The sequence below is a fragment of the Berghia stephanieae genome, chromosome 6, assembly GCF_034508935.2.
Source record: "Berghia stephanieae isolate SIO BIC M18660-M18661 chromosome 6, UCSD_Bste_1.3, whole genome shotgun sequence".
Classification (NCBI taxonomy): domain Eukaryota; kingdom Metazoa; phylum Mollusca; class Gastropoda; order Nudibranchia; family Aeolidiidae; genus Berghia; species Berghia stephanieae.
The window spans coordinates 21430073-21450072 of record NC_088365.1 but is presented as its reverse complement, the minus strand read 5'-3'; the positions used below and the strand labels follow the sequence as shown (position 1 = coordinate 21450072).

At 36.8% G+C, this 20000-nt stretch overlaps 1 protein-coding gene across 1 annotated transcript in view; it reads right to left on the bottom strand.

Annotated features, from left to right (window-relative positions):
* Positions 1 to 15760: 15760 nt before the first annotated feature.
* The window catches only part of LOC144974662 (leukocyte surface antigen CD53-like), a 44622-nt gene continuing 40382 nt past the window's right edge, over positions 15761 to 20000 (bottom strand). Inside the window, exons 6-8 of the mRNA XM_078917748.1 lie at positions 19009 to 19163; positions 16762 to 16845; positions 15761 to 16123 (exon numbers count right to left, since the gene is read on the bottom strand). Coding sequence (XP_078773874.1) covers positions 16058 to 16123; positions 16762 to 16845; positions 19009 to 19163 — 305 coding nt within the window. The 3' untranslated portion in view covers positions 15761 to 16057. The remainder of the gene's footprint in view (positions 16124 to 16761; positions 16846 to 19008; positions 19164 to 20000) is intronic.

Here is a 20000-nt window from a genome sequence, read left to right as displayed (position 1 = left end):
AATAAAGGGAATTTTAAATAAATATAAATATACGACAGAGAGATTATTTTAAACGATCGTATTATCCGCAATCGATGTGTACATATATGCAGGTCTGATATCCGAACGCAATTATGGGCCTAGTGTAACATTGTTGTAATGGACAATACTTTGCGTAAATTTTTGAGATTTCCATTACAACATTCAGGCCATAATAAATTGGGTTGTCAGACCTGCAAATAAGTGCCTTGCAATTAAATCAAACAAAACACAATGATTGTACAAAAACCCAAAAATTTATTTCAAAAGATTTTAAGGTACACTTTCACATAATTAATTATCAGAATATAATATAGTCGTAGACATTGTGGGGAATCATTATCTTATACTTCATGTCGTCGTTCAGTTAGCGGCGATCTCAACTTCTAGTCGCTATTTTTCTTCTTCTTCTTCTTCTTTTTTTCTTCTTCTTCTTCCTCTCCATCTCCTCCTTCCCATCTCCTTTCCCCACCTCCTCCTCACCCTTCTCACCCCTCCGCCACCTCCTCTTCTTCCTCCCCTCTTCCTCCTCCTAATCACACCCTCCTCCTCTTCTTCTCTTCCGCTCTTTCCCCTCTTCCCTCTCCTCTTTCTTCTCCTTATTCACCGCCTCCTCCTTCCCCTTCTCTGTCTCCTCCACATTCTTCTTCTTCATCATCATCTTCTCCTCCTTCTCCTTGTCTTCCTCCTCCTCCTCCTCCTCCTCCTCCTCCTCCTCTTCCTCCTCCTCCTCTTCCTCCTCCTCTTCATCATCATCATCATCATCATCATCATCATCATCATCATCATCATCATCATCATCATCATCATCATCTTCTTCTTCTCCTTCTTCTTCTTCTTCTCAATTCTACAATCATAAATTAACTATTTAACCCAAATCCCCATGATCTGATGGTCTGGCATGAACATACACTCTGAGTAACCCATACATTCTTGTCAGGAAATCAATATAGATTGATAATAACATTAATCGCACATTATACACCATCTGGTAACGCAAATCATACAATTACAATGGACAAGACAAAGTAACATCATTAAAAAAAAAAGAAAAGATTTTTATCTTCATAATAACAAAATATGAAGTGAAGAGAGAAGTAGCAGAATACATTAGAGAATAATTTCTTTTGAGGCAATAGGGGGTTGAATCCAGAATCTGACTGTTACGGCACCTCCTCCTGGCCACAAGAGGAACGCTCTACAGTCGGCACCACCCAACACCCCAAAACAGTTTCAAACTTAGAAACTATCTCAGGAACGCTCTTCAATCGGCACCATTTAACACCCCAAAGCCGTTTCAAACTTAGAAATCATTTCAGAAACGCTCTACAATCTACGCTATCCACCAGTCCAAAACAGTTTCAAACCTATGAACTATCTCAAGTCCCTCTCAAGAGTTACCGTAACACACATACAGTACAGTCGGTTCATGGGTCCAACATTCCATCGCCGCAAAAGTTATTTCTGTTGGTTTCTGTCACTGTTCTACTCACTTTATTTTCTTGTTACATTATATCAACATTAGTGCCTGCTCCACTCACTTGTCTGAATTAATTTGCTCCTTCAATCCACTTTCATTGTTACAAGTAGGTAATTGTCAGCAGATTAAACCATTTATTGAGTGGGTGAAATTATCATAGCTGAAGCAAGAATTTCTAGTAGACCCTAAAACAAAACAAAGAAAAAAAAACATCCAGAAAAGAAATGACATTTTGTATTATATGTAACGAACACGTTGCTGCTTGAAGCTCGAAGGAAAAAATAACGATAAGTATTTAAATGTAAGCTTCAATGAAGTAAACGAAGACAGATACTGTGGACGTTTCGGGTTTTCCCTTTATCAACAAAACATGATGAATGAAACACTGAGGTGAATGAGGTATGTATAGTTAAGGTGAATGGATAGATAAACGATACTTACCAAAGTTGAAGTTTGTCTGTTATTCTACAACACTGGTCGATTGTGAATTCATTTGAGTGATGAACCATCCATTTACCGATCACACTTTAAATTTTGAGCGGGCTACTATATGAGCCCAGATACTACCCAACTCTAACATAAACTGCTCATGGATTGTATGAAGATAATATAAATCTATCACCAGAACTAGAGGGGAGGGTATATTATGATAATTATGGTAAGGGAGGGCAAATGAATTCACAATCGACCAGTGTTGTAGAATAACAGACAAACTTCAACTTTGGTAAGTATCGTTTATCTATCCATTCTACAACACAATTGGTCGAATTGTGAATTCATATGAGACTTCAAAGTCATATAGTAGCACGCGATGTAAAACGATGAAGACCCACAAAATATTATCGCTTCAAGACTAACTAAATGAATCGTAAAATATAATGAAATATCCGCTACATTATTAGTCCAAATCAACGAATCCATTATGCTTAATGCATACCACCCTTTGTGGCAATAGGGTAAGGTCTGTTGTACGAAGAGAGTAATTGATATCCCGAGTTACACATGCATGCACCCTACAGAAACACCTAAACTGTAGCTTCCGTAAAATAGCCTGACTCTACCAAATATTTCAGTCAAAAGTGAAGGCCATGGTCATACCACCAAAAGTGAACAAATCGTTGATTTTATACAACAGTTCAACCAACAGGGTAGTATTTATGTTCCCTGGCCACTCCTAACAACAAAACACCAGTCGACGCAATTGTCTTAAATGACGTCAAAATTACATGGGAGTCGGGACTATAATAATCATTCCAGTAACACCACAAGCTAATAATATAAGTCAAACATTAGCACGTAGCAGCGATGATGGCACGTAGACAACAAGCAAGTCCTCGGGCTGGGATCAGAACCTCCATAACATAGAGGCGACAGTTTATAACTCATAAGGCCTCTGGATCCATCCCTAAGGCCATTAACTCGCTCAACCCTAAAACTGACTATATCCGTAGTTTAACAGGGTTACTTTTGCCCCATGCCTATTTATTACGTATTTTATGCGACAAATTATAGGCGTAGTATCAAAGCTAATGTTTTTAGTTTTACATGTTAATGGTGGTTGAACAAAAATGTCTATGTATATGCTCATTTTTAATATATCCAATTTTGAAAAGTAGCAAAAAATTCTAGGATTGAGTGAGTTAAAACACCCACTAATCCTGCCTTGATTAGGCATAAATACTAGAATATGCATCAATCAAGCCCGAATCAACAAAGCCCACCTAAATACAATCGAACAAGTACAAAGAAAATCTTCGTGAATGTCACCAACTGGAACTCAAACCAGGAAGAATCATCCCCATACTAGGCTAAAGTAAGTGACTCACATTACAGAATAAGAGATTAACTCCTACCAGCGTTCACACCAGAAACCAACATCGGACACGCCCGAAACCTGAAGTTCTGACAAACCGACCAGTCCCATCAGTCATAACAGGCATGCCTGCCCAAGCCGAAAGACAATTGCCTAATCGGACCTGTTCACCAATTAAAATGTTTAAGATACTACATTAGTTTCTCCTTTCACCTTCATAAACATCCATCTGTCTTCACTCCTTGTCAATAAGATGTGACTCAGACAGCCTCATCCTCCTCATCCTCTTCACCATCACCAACGCTATTATCATCATCCTCATCATCATCTCATCATCATTCCTCACACGTCCCTAATCCTCATCGTCACCAGTTTCCCCCTGGTGCAGCTTTGTAACCAAATATACAAAGACCTCCATGGAAGAATCTGACTAATTCTGCTCCGGCCCACTTAAATAATAAAATGAACTAAATATACCGATATCCGTGTCACGTCATGTGTATATTACACTATGCTGGAAACTAAGACTGCCGCAAATCGTGGGTCGATGCGTCTTTTGCATTTAAACGGGAATCAAGACCCATGTTGTATGTTTATGTATGCATTAAAAAATTATATACAAAATAGTTGCTAAAAATCCCAAACAATTTCAATCGAAACAAGGGAAAATATACTGTAGGTCATTGTATATTAACAACACTGATAAAAACTTAAGTATAAAAGTTAGTGCATCAGCCTCACAACCATAAGTCGTTACCCATAGTCTCCAATCAATAAAGACCTAGAATCTAATATCATCAGAAATTCTTTCCAGAGATGGCAAAACTGTTGAAAACCAGCTCCCCCTTTATCCAGCGCAAATGTCTGATCGAAGGACTCCCTACTAAGTATGAAAATGTTAAACCACCTAGGTTAATGGTCCAAGTAACATAAAATGTTGTCAAATCAACCAATACAGAGTGTTAAGTAATGCCACTCTGAGTGAATACACCACGGCTCTTATTAAAGAGCGCCTGTCTAACGCCATATGTAAGGAGATGTCTATAAAATATCTAGTTTAAAAAGATGTGAACAAAAAATCCAACCAGGTCTATTAAGGATATGTATAATCCAAAATCAAGAGGTAAACCACCCCTACACAACAGATATCCCTGACACCCAGTATGCAAAGTTAGGTAATCCAGCAGAGATATATGACTAAGCGCATACTATCCCTGGCCCCGGGCAAAGCTGAGGAAGCCATTCACAAAAAACCCAAAAGTTATCAGGGTCATCAAGGCACTTTGACCCTAGCAAATAACTGCCCACCTTACAAAGTCTAAAAATCAGGCAAACAGTGATAGTTGACTGAGTGCATACTATCCCTGGTCCGGAACAGAGGCTGACTAACAGTCAAAGCCCCGTCCCATACTACTATCCCTGTTCCGGAACTGAGGCTGACTAACAGTCAAATCCCCGTCCCATACTATCCCTGGTCCGGAACCGAGGCTGACAAACAGTCAAAGCCCCGTCCCATACTATCCCTGGTCCGGAACCGAGGCTGACTAGCAGTCAAAGCCCCGTCCCATACTATCCCTGGTCCGGAACCGAGGCTGACAAACAGTCAAAGCCCCGTCCCATACTATCCCTGGTCCGGAACAGAGGCCGACTAACAGCCAAAGCCCCCCCGAATAAAAATCAGACGTAAATAGATCGTTTGATACAAACAATCTGGCTGATGAGGCCTAGACAAAGCACCTGACATCTATGGTCAGAGTAGTCTAAAGTATAACGGCAGAAAACCGTGCCGGTGACAGGTGACTTAGTGCACACTACCCCCGGGCCAGGACAAAAGATTAAGCACCTAGAGTCCCGTAGGTCATTAGAGACGTAATGACAGTAAAAAAGGATGATCAATCCTGGACATATAAGCTATGTCCGGAACCTCACAAGAGGGTTCCCTGGCATTGACAAACTTTACCTATGCCTGCTCCAAACGCAAATACCACGAGCGAAGCAGCATAGATCTACCTGAAAAATAAAAATAAAATATAACTATAGTATGACCCAAGCATTTGAGACACAAAACCGTCTCAAATGTCTAAAATATGAATGCCAAAAGAGCTAAAAAACGGCAGAAAACCGTACCATTGATAGATGACTTGCTTAGTCAATACTATCTCCGGTCCAGGGCCAAAGGCTTAGGCAGCCAGAGTCTGGAAATGATGTGGGTCATACATAAAGATTGCTTGATACAAACAATCTGGCTGATGAGGCCTAGACAGAGCCTCAGACATCTAATGTCTGGGTTGTCTAACGTATAACGGCAGAAAACCGTGCCGGTGACAGGTGACTTAGTGCACACTACCCCCGGGCCAGGACAAAAGATTAAGCACCTAGAGTCCCGTAGGTCATTAGAGTCGTAATGACAGTGAAAAAGGATGATCAATCCTGGACATAATATAAGGTATGTTCGGAACCTCACAAGAGGGTTCCTTAGCATTGCTATTTGTACCAATGACTATTCCAAACGCCAAAAACACGAGTGGAAATCTCATAGGTATCCCTATCCAAACCCAACAATCCCTATGCAGTGAGTAAATATCCAACAATTATAATATGTGCTACCTCACATGATGAAAAATTGAAATAAATGTTCTCTCACCTGTATGCTCCAGGCCCAAAGATTAAGCTTATGTAGTTCGTTAGGATAGTAACGACAGTAAGAAAGGATGATCGATCCTGGACATAATATAAGCTATGTCCGGAACCCCACAAAGAGGTTTCATGTCATTGACAAATTATTCCTATGCTTGCCCCTAAACACAAATAGGACGAGCGAAGCACCATAAATCTACATCAAAATAAATAAATAAAAATAACTATTGTATGACCCAAACATTTGAGACACAAAACCGTCTCAAATGTCTAAAATATGAATGCCAAAAGAGCTAAAATACGGCAGAAAACCGTACCGTTGATAGATGACATGCTTTGTCAATACTATCTCCGGTCCAGGGCCAAAGGCTTAGGCAGCCAGAGTCTGGAAATGATGTGGGTCATACATAAAGATTGCTTGATACAAACAATCTGGCTGATGAGGCCTAGACAGAGCCTCGGACATCTAATGTCTGGGTTGTCTAACGTATAACGGCAGAAAACCGTGCCGGTGACAGGTGACTTAGTGCACACTACCCCCGGGCCAGGACAAAAGATTAAGCACCTAGAGTCCCGTAGGTCATTAGAGACGTAATGACAGTGAAAAAGGATAATCAATCCTGGACATATAAGCTATGTCCGGAACCTCACAAGAGGGTTCCCTGGCATTGACAAACTTTACCTATGCCTGCTCCAAACTCAAATAGTATGAGCGAAGCAGCATAGATCTACATCAGAGAGAAAAACTAACTAATGTATGACCCACGCATATGAGATAAAAATCGTCTCAAATGTCTAACATATGAATGTCAAAAGAGCTCAAAAACGGCAGAAAACCGTACCATTGATAGATGACTTGCTTAGTCAATACTATCTCCGGTCCAGGGCCAAAGGCTTAGGCAGCCAGAGTCTGGAAATGATGTGGGTCATACATAAAGGTTGCTTGATACAAACAATCTGGCTGATGAGGCCTAGACAGAGCCTCAGACATCTAATGTCTGGGTTGTCTAACGTATAACGGCAGAAAACCGTGCCGGTGACAGGTGACTTAGTGCACACTACCCCCGGGCCAGGACAAAAGATTAAGCACCTAGAGTCCCGTAGGTCATTAGAGTCGTAATGACAGTGAAAAAGGATGATCAATCCTGGACATATAAGCTATGTCCGAAACCTCACAAGAGGGTTCCATAGTCTGGCGTGTTGCACCTATGACTTCTCCAAACGTGAATACACGGGTGAAGACAGCCGAGGTCTAACCATCAAAAAAATATTCCTCGAGAGAAAACAACTTTACACTGAACCCAAGACTAAATTAATCAATCCTCGGTGCTAATATAGTAATCCTATTTCATTCCTGTCCACTCGTACTAAACTGAATCTATTATCATTAGAATATGCCCATATAAAAACAGATAGATATGTGTGTGTAATGGATAAAGCAGATACAGAATGTTTGTATACATATAATACACTAGTCAATTGTTAGTACCACTAACTGTTAGATTCTCTGTCATACTACCATAACAGTGTAAAGCTGAGAAAATTGATGATATACTAAGACCTTCTATCTTCTCACGTAATAAACCATGCTAGCAGCTACAAAAAATCATTCTCCCACACTAGCATAGTAGGTATCGAGAGCAAAAAGCCTATGCTCCTCTCTTAGTAACGAAATACCGTAGTAATAAATTAAGGCTCCTGATTGAAAAAAGGTGCAAAATCATCAGTATAATATATGCCATCGTAAAAGCATCTAATGAAATATTGAACAATTGACACGTGTCTATGCTCCTGATAGAAAAACAAAAACAAACAAAAAACAAAAATGATATATCGTCATTATAATATGCCATCATAACAGCATATAATGAGTATTGAAAAAATGTCAGTGTCTGTATATATAAACCAGTTCCAATAAATCATTGTTGTCATATTAGTCCTATATTAGGCATAGAGAAGACAAAATCTTGAAGTCTTCGTTCCAATCCTTTGTAACAAAAAACTGTGCTAAGATATGCCCCCTGAGTGAATGGAGGTCCACCATCATGGCATAAAGAAGAAACATATATAGTCTTGTGAGGGTGTGAGATGGCTTCGTTGTTAGAAATCAACAGACGCATTGCCAAATAGACTAGAAATTCTCCAAAGTAATCCGACCCTAAGGAAATGCGATCATATTATAGACGGTCATATTTACATACAAATAAGATCTTATATAATATATATATATATATATATATATATATATATATATATATATATATATATATATATATAGCGCAAATCCACTAAATGTGTTCAGAGCGCTTTACAAAGGGTCACTGTCCAACAGCAACATTTAAAATGTAGAACGCTACTAGATGTCAATGATATTGGTCGATATTACCAAATTCCCAGACAGCACGTTAATGGTCAAATACACATTTTACACCTGAGTAGGTGAGAGAAAGCAACAAGTATATAATATAGTAAATCATTGGGGAATGTGAAAAAAGAGCCTTTCCCGAGCACTCAACTATACCCCTAAGCAAGGCTGGAATCCGACACCTTCCGATGCGACCGCGAGTGTCATATCACAAGGCCACATAGCATAGCCGCACATTATAAACATTTTGTCAATATTTTTTAATCCGCGGATAATTGGTTATGAGTAGATAATCGTTACAGGTCTAGCTCACATAGCCTCCATCATAGTTTCTCACATGTCGGTAAAGAGAATAATAACTGGATAACAAGGCCCCGGGATTACGTTATTGTTATGCAAAATATGTAACACCTTCCGCACCACCAGAGGGTAGTTGCAATACCCAACGAGCGATGGAAGCGATGACATCAAAGAGCTACTCCACCACAGCGTTTGGATGGCTTTGCGAGATCTAAAAGCTATAACCGCGAAATGTCATGTTATTCCGACTCTTAGTAATATCGAAACGTCTCATCGTCTCATCTACTCAAAGTAAAGGGAGGGGGTGTCAATCGGATTCAATAGTCTGAAGTCACGTCCGCCCAGCAAAGAAAATTGGCACTATTTTTATTCTTCATTCTGGCTAGAACTTCACCTGTCATGTGATCCGAATGTATAAAAGTAAAAAACATGATCAGTAGGTTACTATACGTATTCTATACGAGGAAGTGACGTCACGACTGTTACCCTCCAGACGCGACTTACCGCAACACTGGCCATGGAAGCAAATGCATCTATCTAAATTCTACTTATAGTACTCAATGATGCCCTGGCATCTATCCCATCTATCATATTAAAATTAAGATATAAGCATCAAACGTATAGTAAATTAGGCACGGGTTTCGAAGGTTTCTATTCAGTGAGTAATTTATGATTAATTTTTGAGTAATTTCAACTATAAGGTAAGATACAGTGGGCAGAAAAGGCGTCTATTTTAGTTAATCACACACCATCAATACACAAATGCCACTTTTACTGACTTGACATTGAACACGCCCATATAGAATAGAAGGAGCCCCTAATTTTCACGTCTCCAACGTAGGTTACCGATAGTTTACATAACTTAGTTGAGCCTTGCGACTGTCCCCCAGGGGCGTGGCTATATTCCTCTACACTTACTGAGTGTCTATCCACAGACTACCGTCCTGTGTTATCTATGTGTCTATGTGGGGAGGGGGGGGGGGGTGCTAAGTACCAGATACCACTAAGGATGCACGTTGCTAATGAATATTAATTATATGGATAATTCTTCTTCAAACCCGTGACATCTGACCATGGCGTACTAAAAGAGTCATAGTAGGGCTATGCATCTGACTGATTAGATCAAGCCTCATAACATTCGCTGTGTTTGGCCGTCTATATCCCTCGAATCAGACCGCTCCAAAACTAAACCACACCCTTAGTCCCCGATATGGCCACACCCCTCATATTATGATTATGCCCATAGTTTGATGTGACAAATTATTGAAACAAGACTAATGTGAACCTCTGATGTTCTGTCCTGACGTAACTTATGTCATTTCCCGTGGATTCAGGAACATCCCTACCAGAAAAAGACGTGTGGAAATCACGTCTAAGACGTAATCAGTTCCTTTGAACCCCCTAAAACAGGGGACTGAGGAACACTGATGATGCCGGGTTGTGCAATAATGTCCAACCGCGCCCTCATCGTATTGGTCCCCAAGTATGCTAAAATCTATTATCTAGCAGCCAAGTTCCTACAACTAAACAATCCATGAGCAAAAACACCTAAAACATATAAATAACTAAATAGAACTCATCAAAATCATAACAACAATATCATATAGCAGCTACTGAATAGCTATCAATTATATATATAAAAACGTAATAAAGATAAGAAACGGCGATGCTTGTATAATCATGGAAAAGGCAGGGTGTTAAATGAGGCAACTTACTCTCAATCTCCAGACACAGTGATTATACAAAATTAAATCAATGTAACGAATTATTTAAAACACGATACACAATAATCCACTGAAATACACTCAAGAATTAAACACATCATTAACTTAATAAAAAATTACAAAAAGAAGTAAAGATTCCTACAATAGCTGGGTAGTATTAGTATTATAATTCTCGTCACCAATACGAGAGAGAGACCAAAAATGCGTGTGATCAGTTAGACGGAAAGATTCCAAGTGATCGGTAAATGGATGGTTCATCACTCATATGAATTCACAATTCGACCAATTGTGTTGTAGAATAAACATTCATTACTTAACATTAAACGGAACGAGGACGAGAGACGCATGCGCACAACCAACATGACGGTCTCTCTCTAATAACTTTTCCGCCGGTGACGTCACAGACTATGGGTGACGTCCAATCAAGGGACGCTACTCTTCCGCTAATCTCATTCCCTATAGATACGTAGTCACAAAGGAGTTCTTTGTATACCTACTGAATATTGGTTACAGTTGCAAAACTGTTTTATGTTTAACCACAAACTCGTGTTTTTAAAAAATTGGCCAGAAAACTCGTCCTTCAAATATCGATCGATTTAAATGACCATCATCTTGTCAAAAAAAAACCCCTCTGAAACCTGGGACTTCGCGGGGTCCCAGTTTGAGAATTTTTGCCAAGATGAGGGTCATTTAAATCAATCGATATCTGAAGGACGAGTTTTCTGGCCAAATTTTTAAATACGTGTTTTTCCAGAGTACGACAGTTAACTGGTTAAAAAAAAATTCTTCCAAGATTTGACTCTTCTTGACTTGAAGGTATTTTTTAATATGACACTGGCTTGTGATATCGTCTACGACGCTTTTCAAATTAACAAATCACGGGGGTATCAGATAAATATAGATTGAGATGAAAGCAACAAATTAAATGAAGAATTTGTCCATTCAAAATATATTATGTTTAAACAGATTGAAAAGGAATTTACTAGGCTATTTAAAAAATAATATTATTTGGATATAGCAAAGGAAGGGGACTTAATTTCAAAGTGTGTAGTACTCCGAACTTCCAACGCGTTGAGAAAATATGCGTGTAGAAAACAAAATCCTTAGAATCAAAACAAAAGTGAGATAAAAAGCAACAACATAATATAATATTTATTCGACCTGAATTCATAGCGATGTGATTTACAGACAACAAAATAGTTTTAAAGAAAGGAAAAAAAAAGAAAGAAGAAAACTGCCATTTACAGTACCTAACACACATCATAAATGAATAGCCAGAAAACAAAACAAATTAAAAGAACCAAAAGAATGTTTTCTAAAAACCCAACAAAACAAAACAAAAACAAAAGCAACAACAACAAAAAACGAACAAACAAATAAACAAAAAAAAAAAGTAAATGAAAAAGATATAAAAATCTACTCTCCCCTCCATCCCAGAAAAAAAAAATCCCAAACATAACAAAACAAAGCAAAAAAAGAAAAAAAAGAAAAGAAAATCTAAATAAAAATAAAAATAAAAAACGAAAGAATTAAAGAAAACAAATTATAAAAATAGCACTAATGCAACAATAACACACAAAGCAGGACATAAAGAGTTAGAGCGGGTAGAAGGATTAGGAGATCGACGATGACGCAACGAGGAGGAGGAGCAAGATGAGGAGGGAGAGGAGGAGGAGGAGGAGGAGAAGGAAGAGGAGGAGGAGGAGGAGGAGGAGGAGGAGGGAGGAGGAGGAGGAGAAGGAGGAGGAGGAGGAGGAGGAGGAGGAGGGGGACGTCGAGGAAGATGTTTAGAAGAAGAAGAATCAAAATGTATACACGAATCCAATCAACATTCCAAGGCCTGGGATCGAATCCCAGATCAATTGTTTTCCAGATAATCGATTTAGTCCCGGGTTTAAATTTAAATTTGTTTTGTTGGGGTGACCATTTTCTTGTTTATCTTAGGCTACTCTCTTCAATTGGATTCAATAGTCTGATGTCACGTCGCCCAGCAACGGCGACCATCGTGGTTCTAAACAAAGAAAACCGGTACTTTTTATTCTTCATGCTGGCTAGAATTTTTCATATGTCTTGTGTTCAGATTGTGTAAAAGTCAAAATATGATCAGATTTATAATGTTGTTTTTCCCCTCTGGATACGCTTTTATGCTCGTCGGAGAAATATTTCATAAGGGCCTCCGCAATTGTTCCGATAGTTTAGAGCCAGTTACTAAGTTACCATGCGTCATTACGAGGGGAGTGACGTTACGACTGTTGAAGCGTATTTTTCCATGCTCTTTTCAGACTTCGTTTCAGTAACTCCTCCATTTAATTTCGTTTTGTGGAACATCATACGTCGCAGAATCCTGTAATGGCCAAACTTGCAGATTTAACTCAATAGATAGAATGAAGTTAACGTCACTCGGGTCTTTGTTATAGTTTTTTGGCATTCACGTTTATGAACAATTAATTCTCACTTAGTTGGGTTTTTTTTTTTTCAGACTGTAAAAGTTCATGGTTACACAGAGTTTTGAGTGTTGATCCGATACACTTCCGGATGGTAATGTTGTGAGCTTCTAAGCCAAGCACATACTATCTATATTTTGATTGGGGTTGCCCAGATGTCTTCATGACGTTGATACCGCTGTAGAAACTCTCGGCAAATTCAAACACCTACAAGTGGGGGACTATTATTACGTTTACTTTCTTTATATTAACTCACTCAACCCTAACATCGACTATATCCGTAGTTTACCAGGGTTACTTTTACCCCATGCCTATTTATTGCATTTTTCTGAGACAACTTATAGGCGTAGTATCAAAGCTAATATTTTAAATTTTTACATGCTAATGATAGTTGAATAAAACTTTCTATGTACATGCTCATTTTTTATACATTTTTACTAATTTTGAAAAGTAGCAAAAACCTCTAGGATTGAGTTAGTTATAGGGATTTTATTGGTTAAAGACAACCTGTCTCCATTAGGTAGAGGGTTCTGTATTCAAATATAGTTTTTGAGAACAAATGTGACCCATCGTGTCGAAACGGCATTATATCGGGATAAACTAGGTGCAGAAAATCGAATTTATAGCCACAAATATGAAACTCGGGGTTAATACCTATTCCTTAAGGACGATAATAAATACAAGTTCTTACATAACAAAAAGGTCAAAGTTCGTATTTCTTATCGTGTCAATCCTAAACTCACTTTTATGGGTCTGATTTATCCGGACATAGTACCGTTTAGTAGCGGTGGGTCATAAATGTGATCAAATAAAGTATGTTTGAGAATATTGAAAATGTTGGTAGACCTATATTACGATGTACAGTAACCAGGTAAGAAATACTTTTATATTATGAGTTTATACAGATACTGTTTGCCAATATAACTTTTTTTGAAAGAGAGTAAACGCTAAAGAAAGGAAAAAAAAAAAACAAACATCCATAATATATCATGTGAAATTGCAATAAAAAACAAAACAAAATTAAGGCGCTCTAAGCCATAATAAACATAAATGTTCTTAATACAATTGAAAAAGCTATGGACTAATTTATTTATTAAACGTGAGCGCGCACACATAGGTGCTCACACAAAAACACTTACATATAATTAATCTCGAACTTCTCAAATTATCACACAAACATGGTTACTCAACATATAATAATCTTATTCAAAAAATATGTTGACAGTCAGAAATAACCGATTGATTACATTAGCAAGTTATTGGCATGTAACATTATATATTACTCTCATCTAGCTTTTCACTTCTACAACGTATGTACTATCTTTCTTTCGTTTTTGAACGAGGCAATGAGTAACGATGGAACATGCGTGTTAAGTCCCCCCCCCCTCTCTCTCTCTCTCTCTCTCTCTCTCTCTCTCTCTCTCTCTCTCCCGATCTCTCTCTCTCCCGATCTCTCTCTCCCTCTCTCTCTCTCTCTCTCTCTCCCCCGATCTCTCTCTCTCTCTCTCTCTCTCTCTCTCCCCCGATCTCTCTCTCTCTCTTCTCTCTCTCTATCTGTCTCTCTCTCTCTCTCTCATATATATATATATATATATATAATATATATATATATATATATATATAATATATGTATGTATGTATATATGTATGTATGTTATGTGGGTGTCATCCCTTTAGTGTACTCTCCTCTTTACGCAAATTTAATGCACGCGGTGAAATAGACGCAATTGTTAAGTCTCTCTCTCTCTCTCTCTCTCTCTCTCTCTCTCTCTCTCTCTCTCTCTTTTTTCGAAAGTGAGCGCATTTAACGATATCGAAGGCGAAAGTACATAAAGAACTAAAAAAAAAACAAAACAAAAACAACCCCCCCCCAAAAAAAAAAACAACAAAAAAACAAAAAACAAAAAAACAACAAAAGAATACATTGTGTCCATACTTGTTAACCCCCCCCCCCCATCTCTCTCTCTCTCTCTCTCTCTCTCTCTCTCTCTCTCTCTCTCTCAGTATCCCTCTTTATTCGCCTTTCTTTATGCTATTCAGGTCCCATACCGTTCATTTTCAATATAAGACTGTTTTCCACTTACTTCAACTGTTTCACTATCCGCATTCTATTTATATTGAAATTTTATATAATAGACATACTAATACAGCGCTCCAATATATATATATATATATATATATATATATATATATATATATATATATTATTATATTCTCTCTCTCTCTCTCTCTCTCTCTCTCTCTCTCTCTCTCTCTCTCTCCTGTCTGTCTACTTCACTCTTTTACAAACTGTATTATATATTTCTCTCAAAATCATCTTCCTCTCTCCCATTTCTTATTGTTCATTCCTGTCTTTATCAATTTCATTACCACATCAATACAACATTATTCATGGCAATCATATCTCCTAATCTCATATTCAACATTTGATATCAAACGTATCTTCCAATAAGACGCGAGCCAAATACATAAATAAAGACAAATATAAACATACACATTCCCATTTCCCTCTTGCTTGTCTTTATTTCCCAATATTAAAACAAAACATAACATACCAAAACAAAACGAAAACGAAACAAACAAAAAACCGCCACAAAACAACAACAAAAAAACAAAACAAAACAAAAACAAACACCCCCCCCCCAAGACAAAAAATATACCCCCCCCCCCCAAAAAAAAAAAGAAAAAAAACACTCCCCCCCCCCCAAACAAAATTAAAAAACAGGAACAAAGAAAAAGCAAAACAAAACAAAACCCCAAAACCCCCCAAAACAATAAGCAAAACAAGCAAACAAAAAAATGACAAAAAAAATCATACAACCCACCCCCCCATATAAAAAACAAACACATAAAAACAAAACAACAGAAAATGCACAACCCCCCCCCCCAAAAAAAAAAAAAAAAAAAAAAAAAAAAAAAAAAAAAAAAAAAAAAAAAAAAAAAACAAAGAAAAAAAACCCAAAAAAACCCAACCCAAAACAAAAACAAACACAACAAGCAAACAAAAAACAAAAAACAAAACAAAACAAAAACAACAACCCCCCCCCCCTCCCAAAGAAAACAAAACAAAAACAACAACCCAACAACAACAAATACCCTCAGAATTACACAAGTTTCGTTTCATTGACTAGGACAACTCAAATTTAAACCATCAGACATTCCACTTGCAATAATGTATCTTCTTTAACTTTGTCATGGATTCAGGAGAGTGTATATCAATTCCCCGAAAACTGCCTTTTAATTGGAAATCCTCGTCAATTGTACAAGAAATCCTCGTCAATCGTACAAGAAATCGTCTTGGATCCTCCGACATAGACACACTGCAAACGTCATTCCAAGAATCTAAGAGAAAACAAAACAAAACAAAACAAAACAAACTCAAATCATATTTTAAAACTTATTAAAGATATTAATTATATTTAATACTCTCACTCACACACCCATACGCACACACACACACACACAAACACACACACACACACACACACATGTATCTCCAGGTTCTACAAGCGAAAACTGCATTGAATGAAATACATACTTGCACTGATGCTATGAGTTGAGGTAAAATATTCACAACACCTGCCTCCCAAATTTAACATAGCAATACGAAAAATTTGTGTGTAGTCTGATTGATAATCTAGTGAGAACAAACTTTGTTATTAATTCTGATCATTTCGACTTTTATTCTTGGGTATTTACATGTATAGGGAATGAGATTAGCGGAAGAGTAGCGTCCCTTGATTGGACGTCGAGCGTCACCGGCAGAGAAGTTATTGTAAACAAACCAACTACAAGCCAAGCGCTCCAAATACAAAATTTATTATTCATATTTCTGTACAAAATTGCATAACATAATCAACGTTATACATTTTTGTCCAGAAATATGAATAATAAATTATCTCTATTATTCCGATATGCTTTTTGATTGACTCGATGTATCAAGAATAAAGGGGAAAACAAAGTAATCAGAGTTTACACACCATCAAAGCTCCAACTACAGAGACGATGGCGGCGACAATGTTTACATTCTCAGCCAGGAAGTCTGAGATCGCACTGTAGCAACCCTGTAAGGAAAGAGTCAATTGTAGATATTTAATTACAAAGGAAATGATACTACTACTACTACTACTACTACTACTACTACTACTACTACTACTACTACTACTACTACTACTACTACTACTACTACTACTACTACTACTACTACTACTACTTCTAATAATGATAATGATAATAATAGTAATAATGATGATGACGATAATAATAATAATAATAATAATAATAATAAATAATAATAATAATAATAATAATAATAATAATAATAATAATAATAATAATAATAATAATAATAATAATATATACTACTACTACTACTACTACTACTACTACTACTACTACTACTACTACTACTACTACTACTACTACTACTACTACTACTACTACTACTACCAATAATAATAATAATAATAATAATAAATAATAATAATGACAATAATAATAATAACGATAATAATAATAATAATAATATATAATAATAATAAATAATAATAATAATAATAATAATAATAATAATAATATAATAATAATAATAATAATAATAATAATAATAATAATAATAATAATAATAATATAATATAATAATAATAATAATATAATTAATAATAATAATAATAATAATAATAATAATAATAATAATAATAACAATAATAATAATAAAATTATTTTATGGCATTGGATTTATTCATCATCATCATCATCATCATCATCATCATCATCATCATCATCATCATAATCATCATCATCATCATCATCATCATCATCATCATCATCATAGCCTTTTCCACCCTGGGTCAGGGTATACGCCACAGACAAACAGTTTCCATCCTTCTCTATCCTGAGCTAACTTTTTAAAATCTCGTTCCATGTCCTATCAGTTATCTGTATATCAGCTTCTTTAATATTGATTTATTGGATGAGCTATTTTTATTGCGTGACTCAACACCACAAGATTGAAAATGATTGTTGATGCGCGGTAAAAATATAGATACAACGAATTGGAACGGAGGCAAAGTGCTTTCAAAATAATTTTCATCTTTAAACGACTTAGCTATCCAATCACTGAAGTCATAGCCATGAAAGAATACCTTTATTCTACTCCTCAAAGTAGATTTCTTAGACAATTCGTTACCAATAAGTTGTAAAAGACATTATTTTGCAATGATTTAAGTTATCCTTGGTGATAATTTTAGAGAATATTTGCTTTTTCCTCATCAAAGCAGATATCAGAAATCTCGGCCCACATTGAATCTTCCCCACCCCATCCACCACACGCAGAAAGAAAGAGAAAAAAAAACCCCGAAAAAAAAACCCACAACAACAAACAAACTAACAAAAATCGCCCAAAAACCCAGAAAAAACCCCCAAACAACAACAACAACAACAAACACATAAAACCTAGTGGGATTTGTATTCATACGCACCAAGAGATTAGTTCAGATGACAATCATCAGCCGTCTTTTAAATTTTTCTTGAGCCAAGAAAATGAGCGATTATTATGTATCTAATCGTTGAACAATATTATTTTTATTCAACGGCTTCAAAATAACGGGTTCAAATGTTTTTACAAAGAAATGATAAGGTTTTCTTAGAATATTATATTTTTTAGAGTTATCTTTTCCCAAATGAAGGGTCGTATCATAATATATAATATATGTGCATGACATAATCAGTCGGAAGGTGAACATTTTGTATTTGCAATTTTTTTTTCAGTTTCTGAAAGCATATGCTCTCCAGAACATTTTAATCTTTATTTGAAGTAAATGGGGTTATTTTTCATGAAGTTATGGTCAGTCAGATGTATGGGAAAGGTATCCAGCAACTTTTCTCAAATTTCATACATTTTCAATTTGACTAGCTGTAAAAAAAATAAATTTAGAAGCGAAATTAAATTAAACTTTGATGTTTCCCGAAGATGTACAAAAAGGGTTGAGTTAATTATTTATGACAAGAACTCATTTTTGTTTTTAAAATTTGACCTTCTAACTCAATATCTCAGTTCAAACCTTTTCACCATCCGACTGATTGTGTCATTCATTATAACATAATATAGTCCCAACTCTAACAAAGGAGCCGGGATCATCGCACTTAGCGTGTTACTGTTACATTAAAGATGTCCCGCCACACGTGATCTAAACCTTAATTCTATAGAGAAAAGAGTAGCTACTTACATCTACAAACAGGAGGTCGTTGAAGTAAACTGACGTGACAGGAGGTCCCATGGCGGGGGCTATGTTTTGGAACCCTTGACCGCCAACGCATTTGGTGCGATTGATGTCGTTAGCATTGGCACAACAACTGTCTGGCACATATTCCTTGTATTCGGCTGGAAAGAGAAAGAAAGTGAATATTATGTATATATTTAAAAAAAAAAAAGCTTTATATAGCGCAATATCCACTAAATGTGCTCAAAGCGCTTTACAAGAGGTTCCTGTCCCATGGAAAAAGAAAGAAAGTGAATATGTATATATTAAAAAAAGTTAAGCTTTATATAGCGCAATATCCACTAAATGTGCTCAAAGCGCTTTACAAGAGGTTCCTGTCCCATGGAAAAAGAAAGAAAGTGAATATGTATATATTTAAAAAAAATAAGCTTTATATAGCGCAATATCCACTAAATGTGCTCAAAGCGCTTTACAAGTTGTCCCTGGTCAACATGACGCCTGTTAGGCGATATTACATTTTTCGGACAAAGACAACGCTGTTAACGGTCAGGAACTCATTTTACACCTGAGTACGGTGAGAGACTGAGTAAAGATCCTTTTCCAAGGACTCAACTATGCGCCGAGCCCGAGGCAACAACCTAATGGGGGAAAATAATTGATCTTTTATATAGCGCAATATCAACTAAATGTGCTCAAAGCGCTTTACAAGGGGTTCCTGTCCCCTAGCAACATTTAACATTTAGGACAAGATGCATTATTATAATTATTTTTTTTTTCGGACAGAGACAACGCTGTTAACGGCCAGGTACTCATTTTACACCCGAGTACGGTGAGAGAATGTGAGAAAAGAGCCTTTTCAAAGGACTGAACTATGCACCGAACGAGGCTCGAACCCAGAACCTTCCGATCCGAAAGCGAGTGTCATACCACAAGACCACATAGCGCACAAATGGAGACGAAAAGTCTTGATCTCACACCTTCTACTTTTCCGGTTCCTA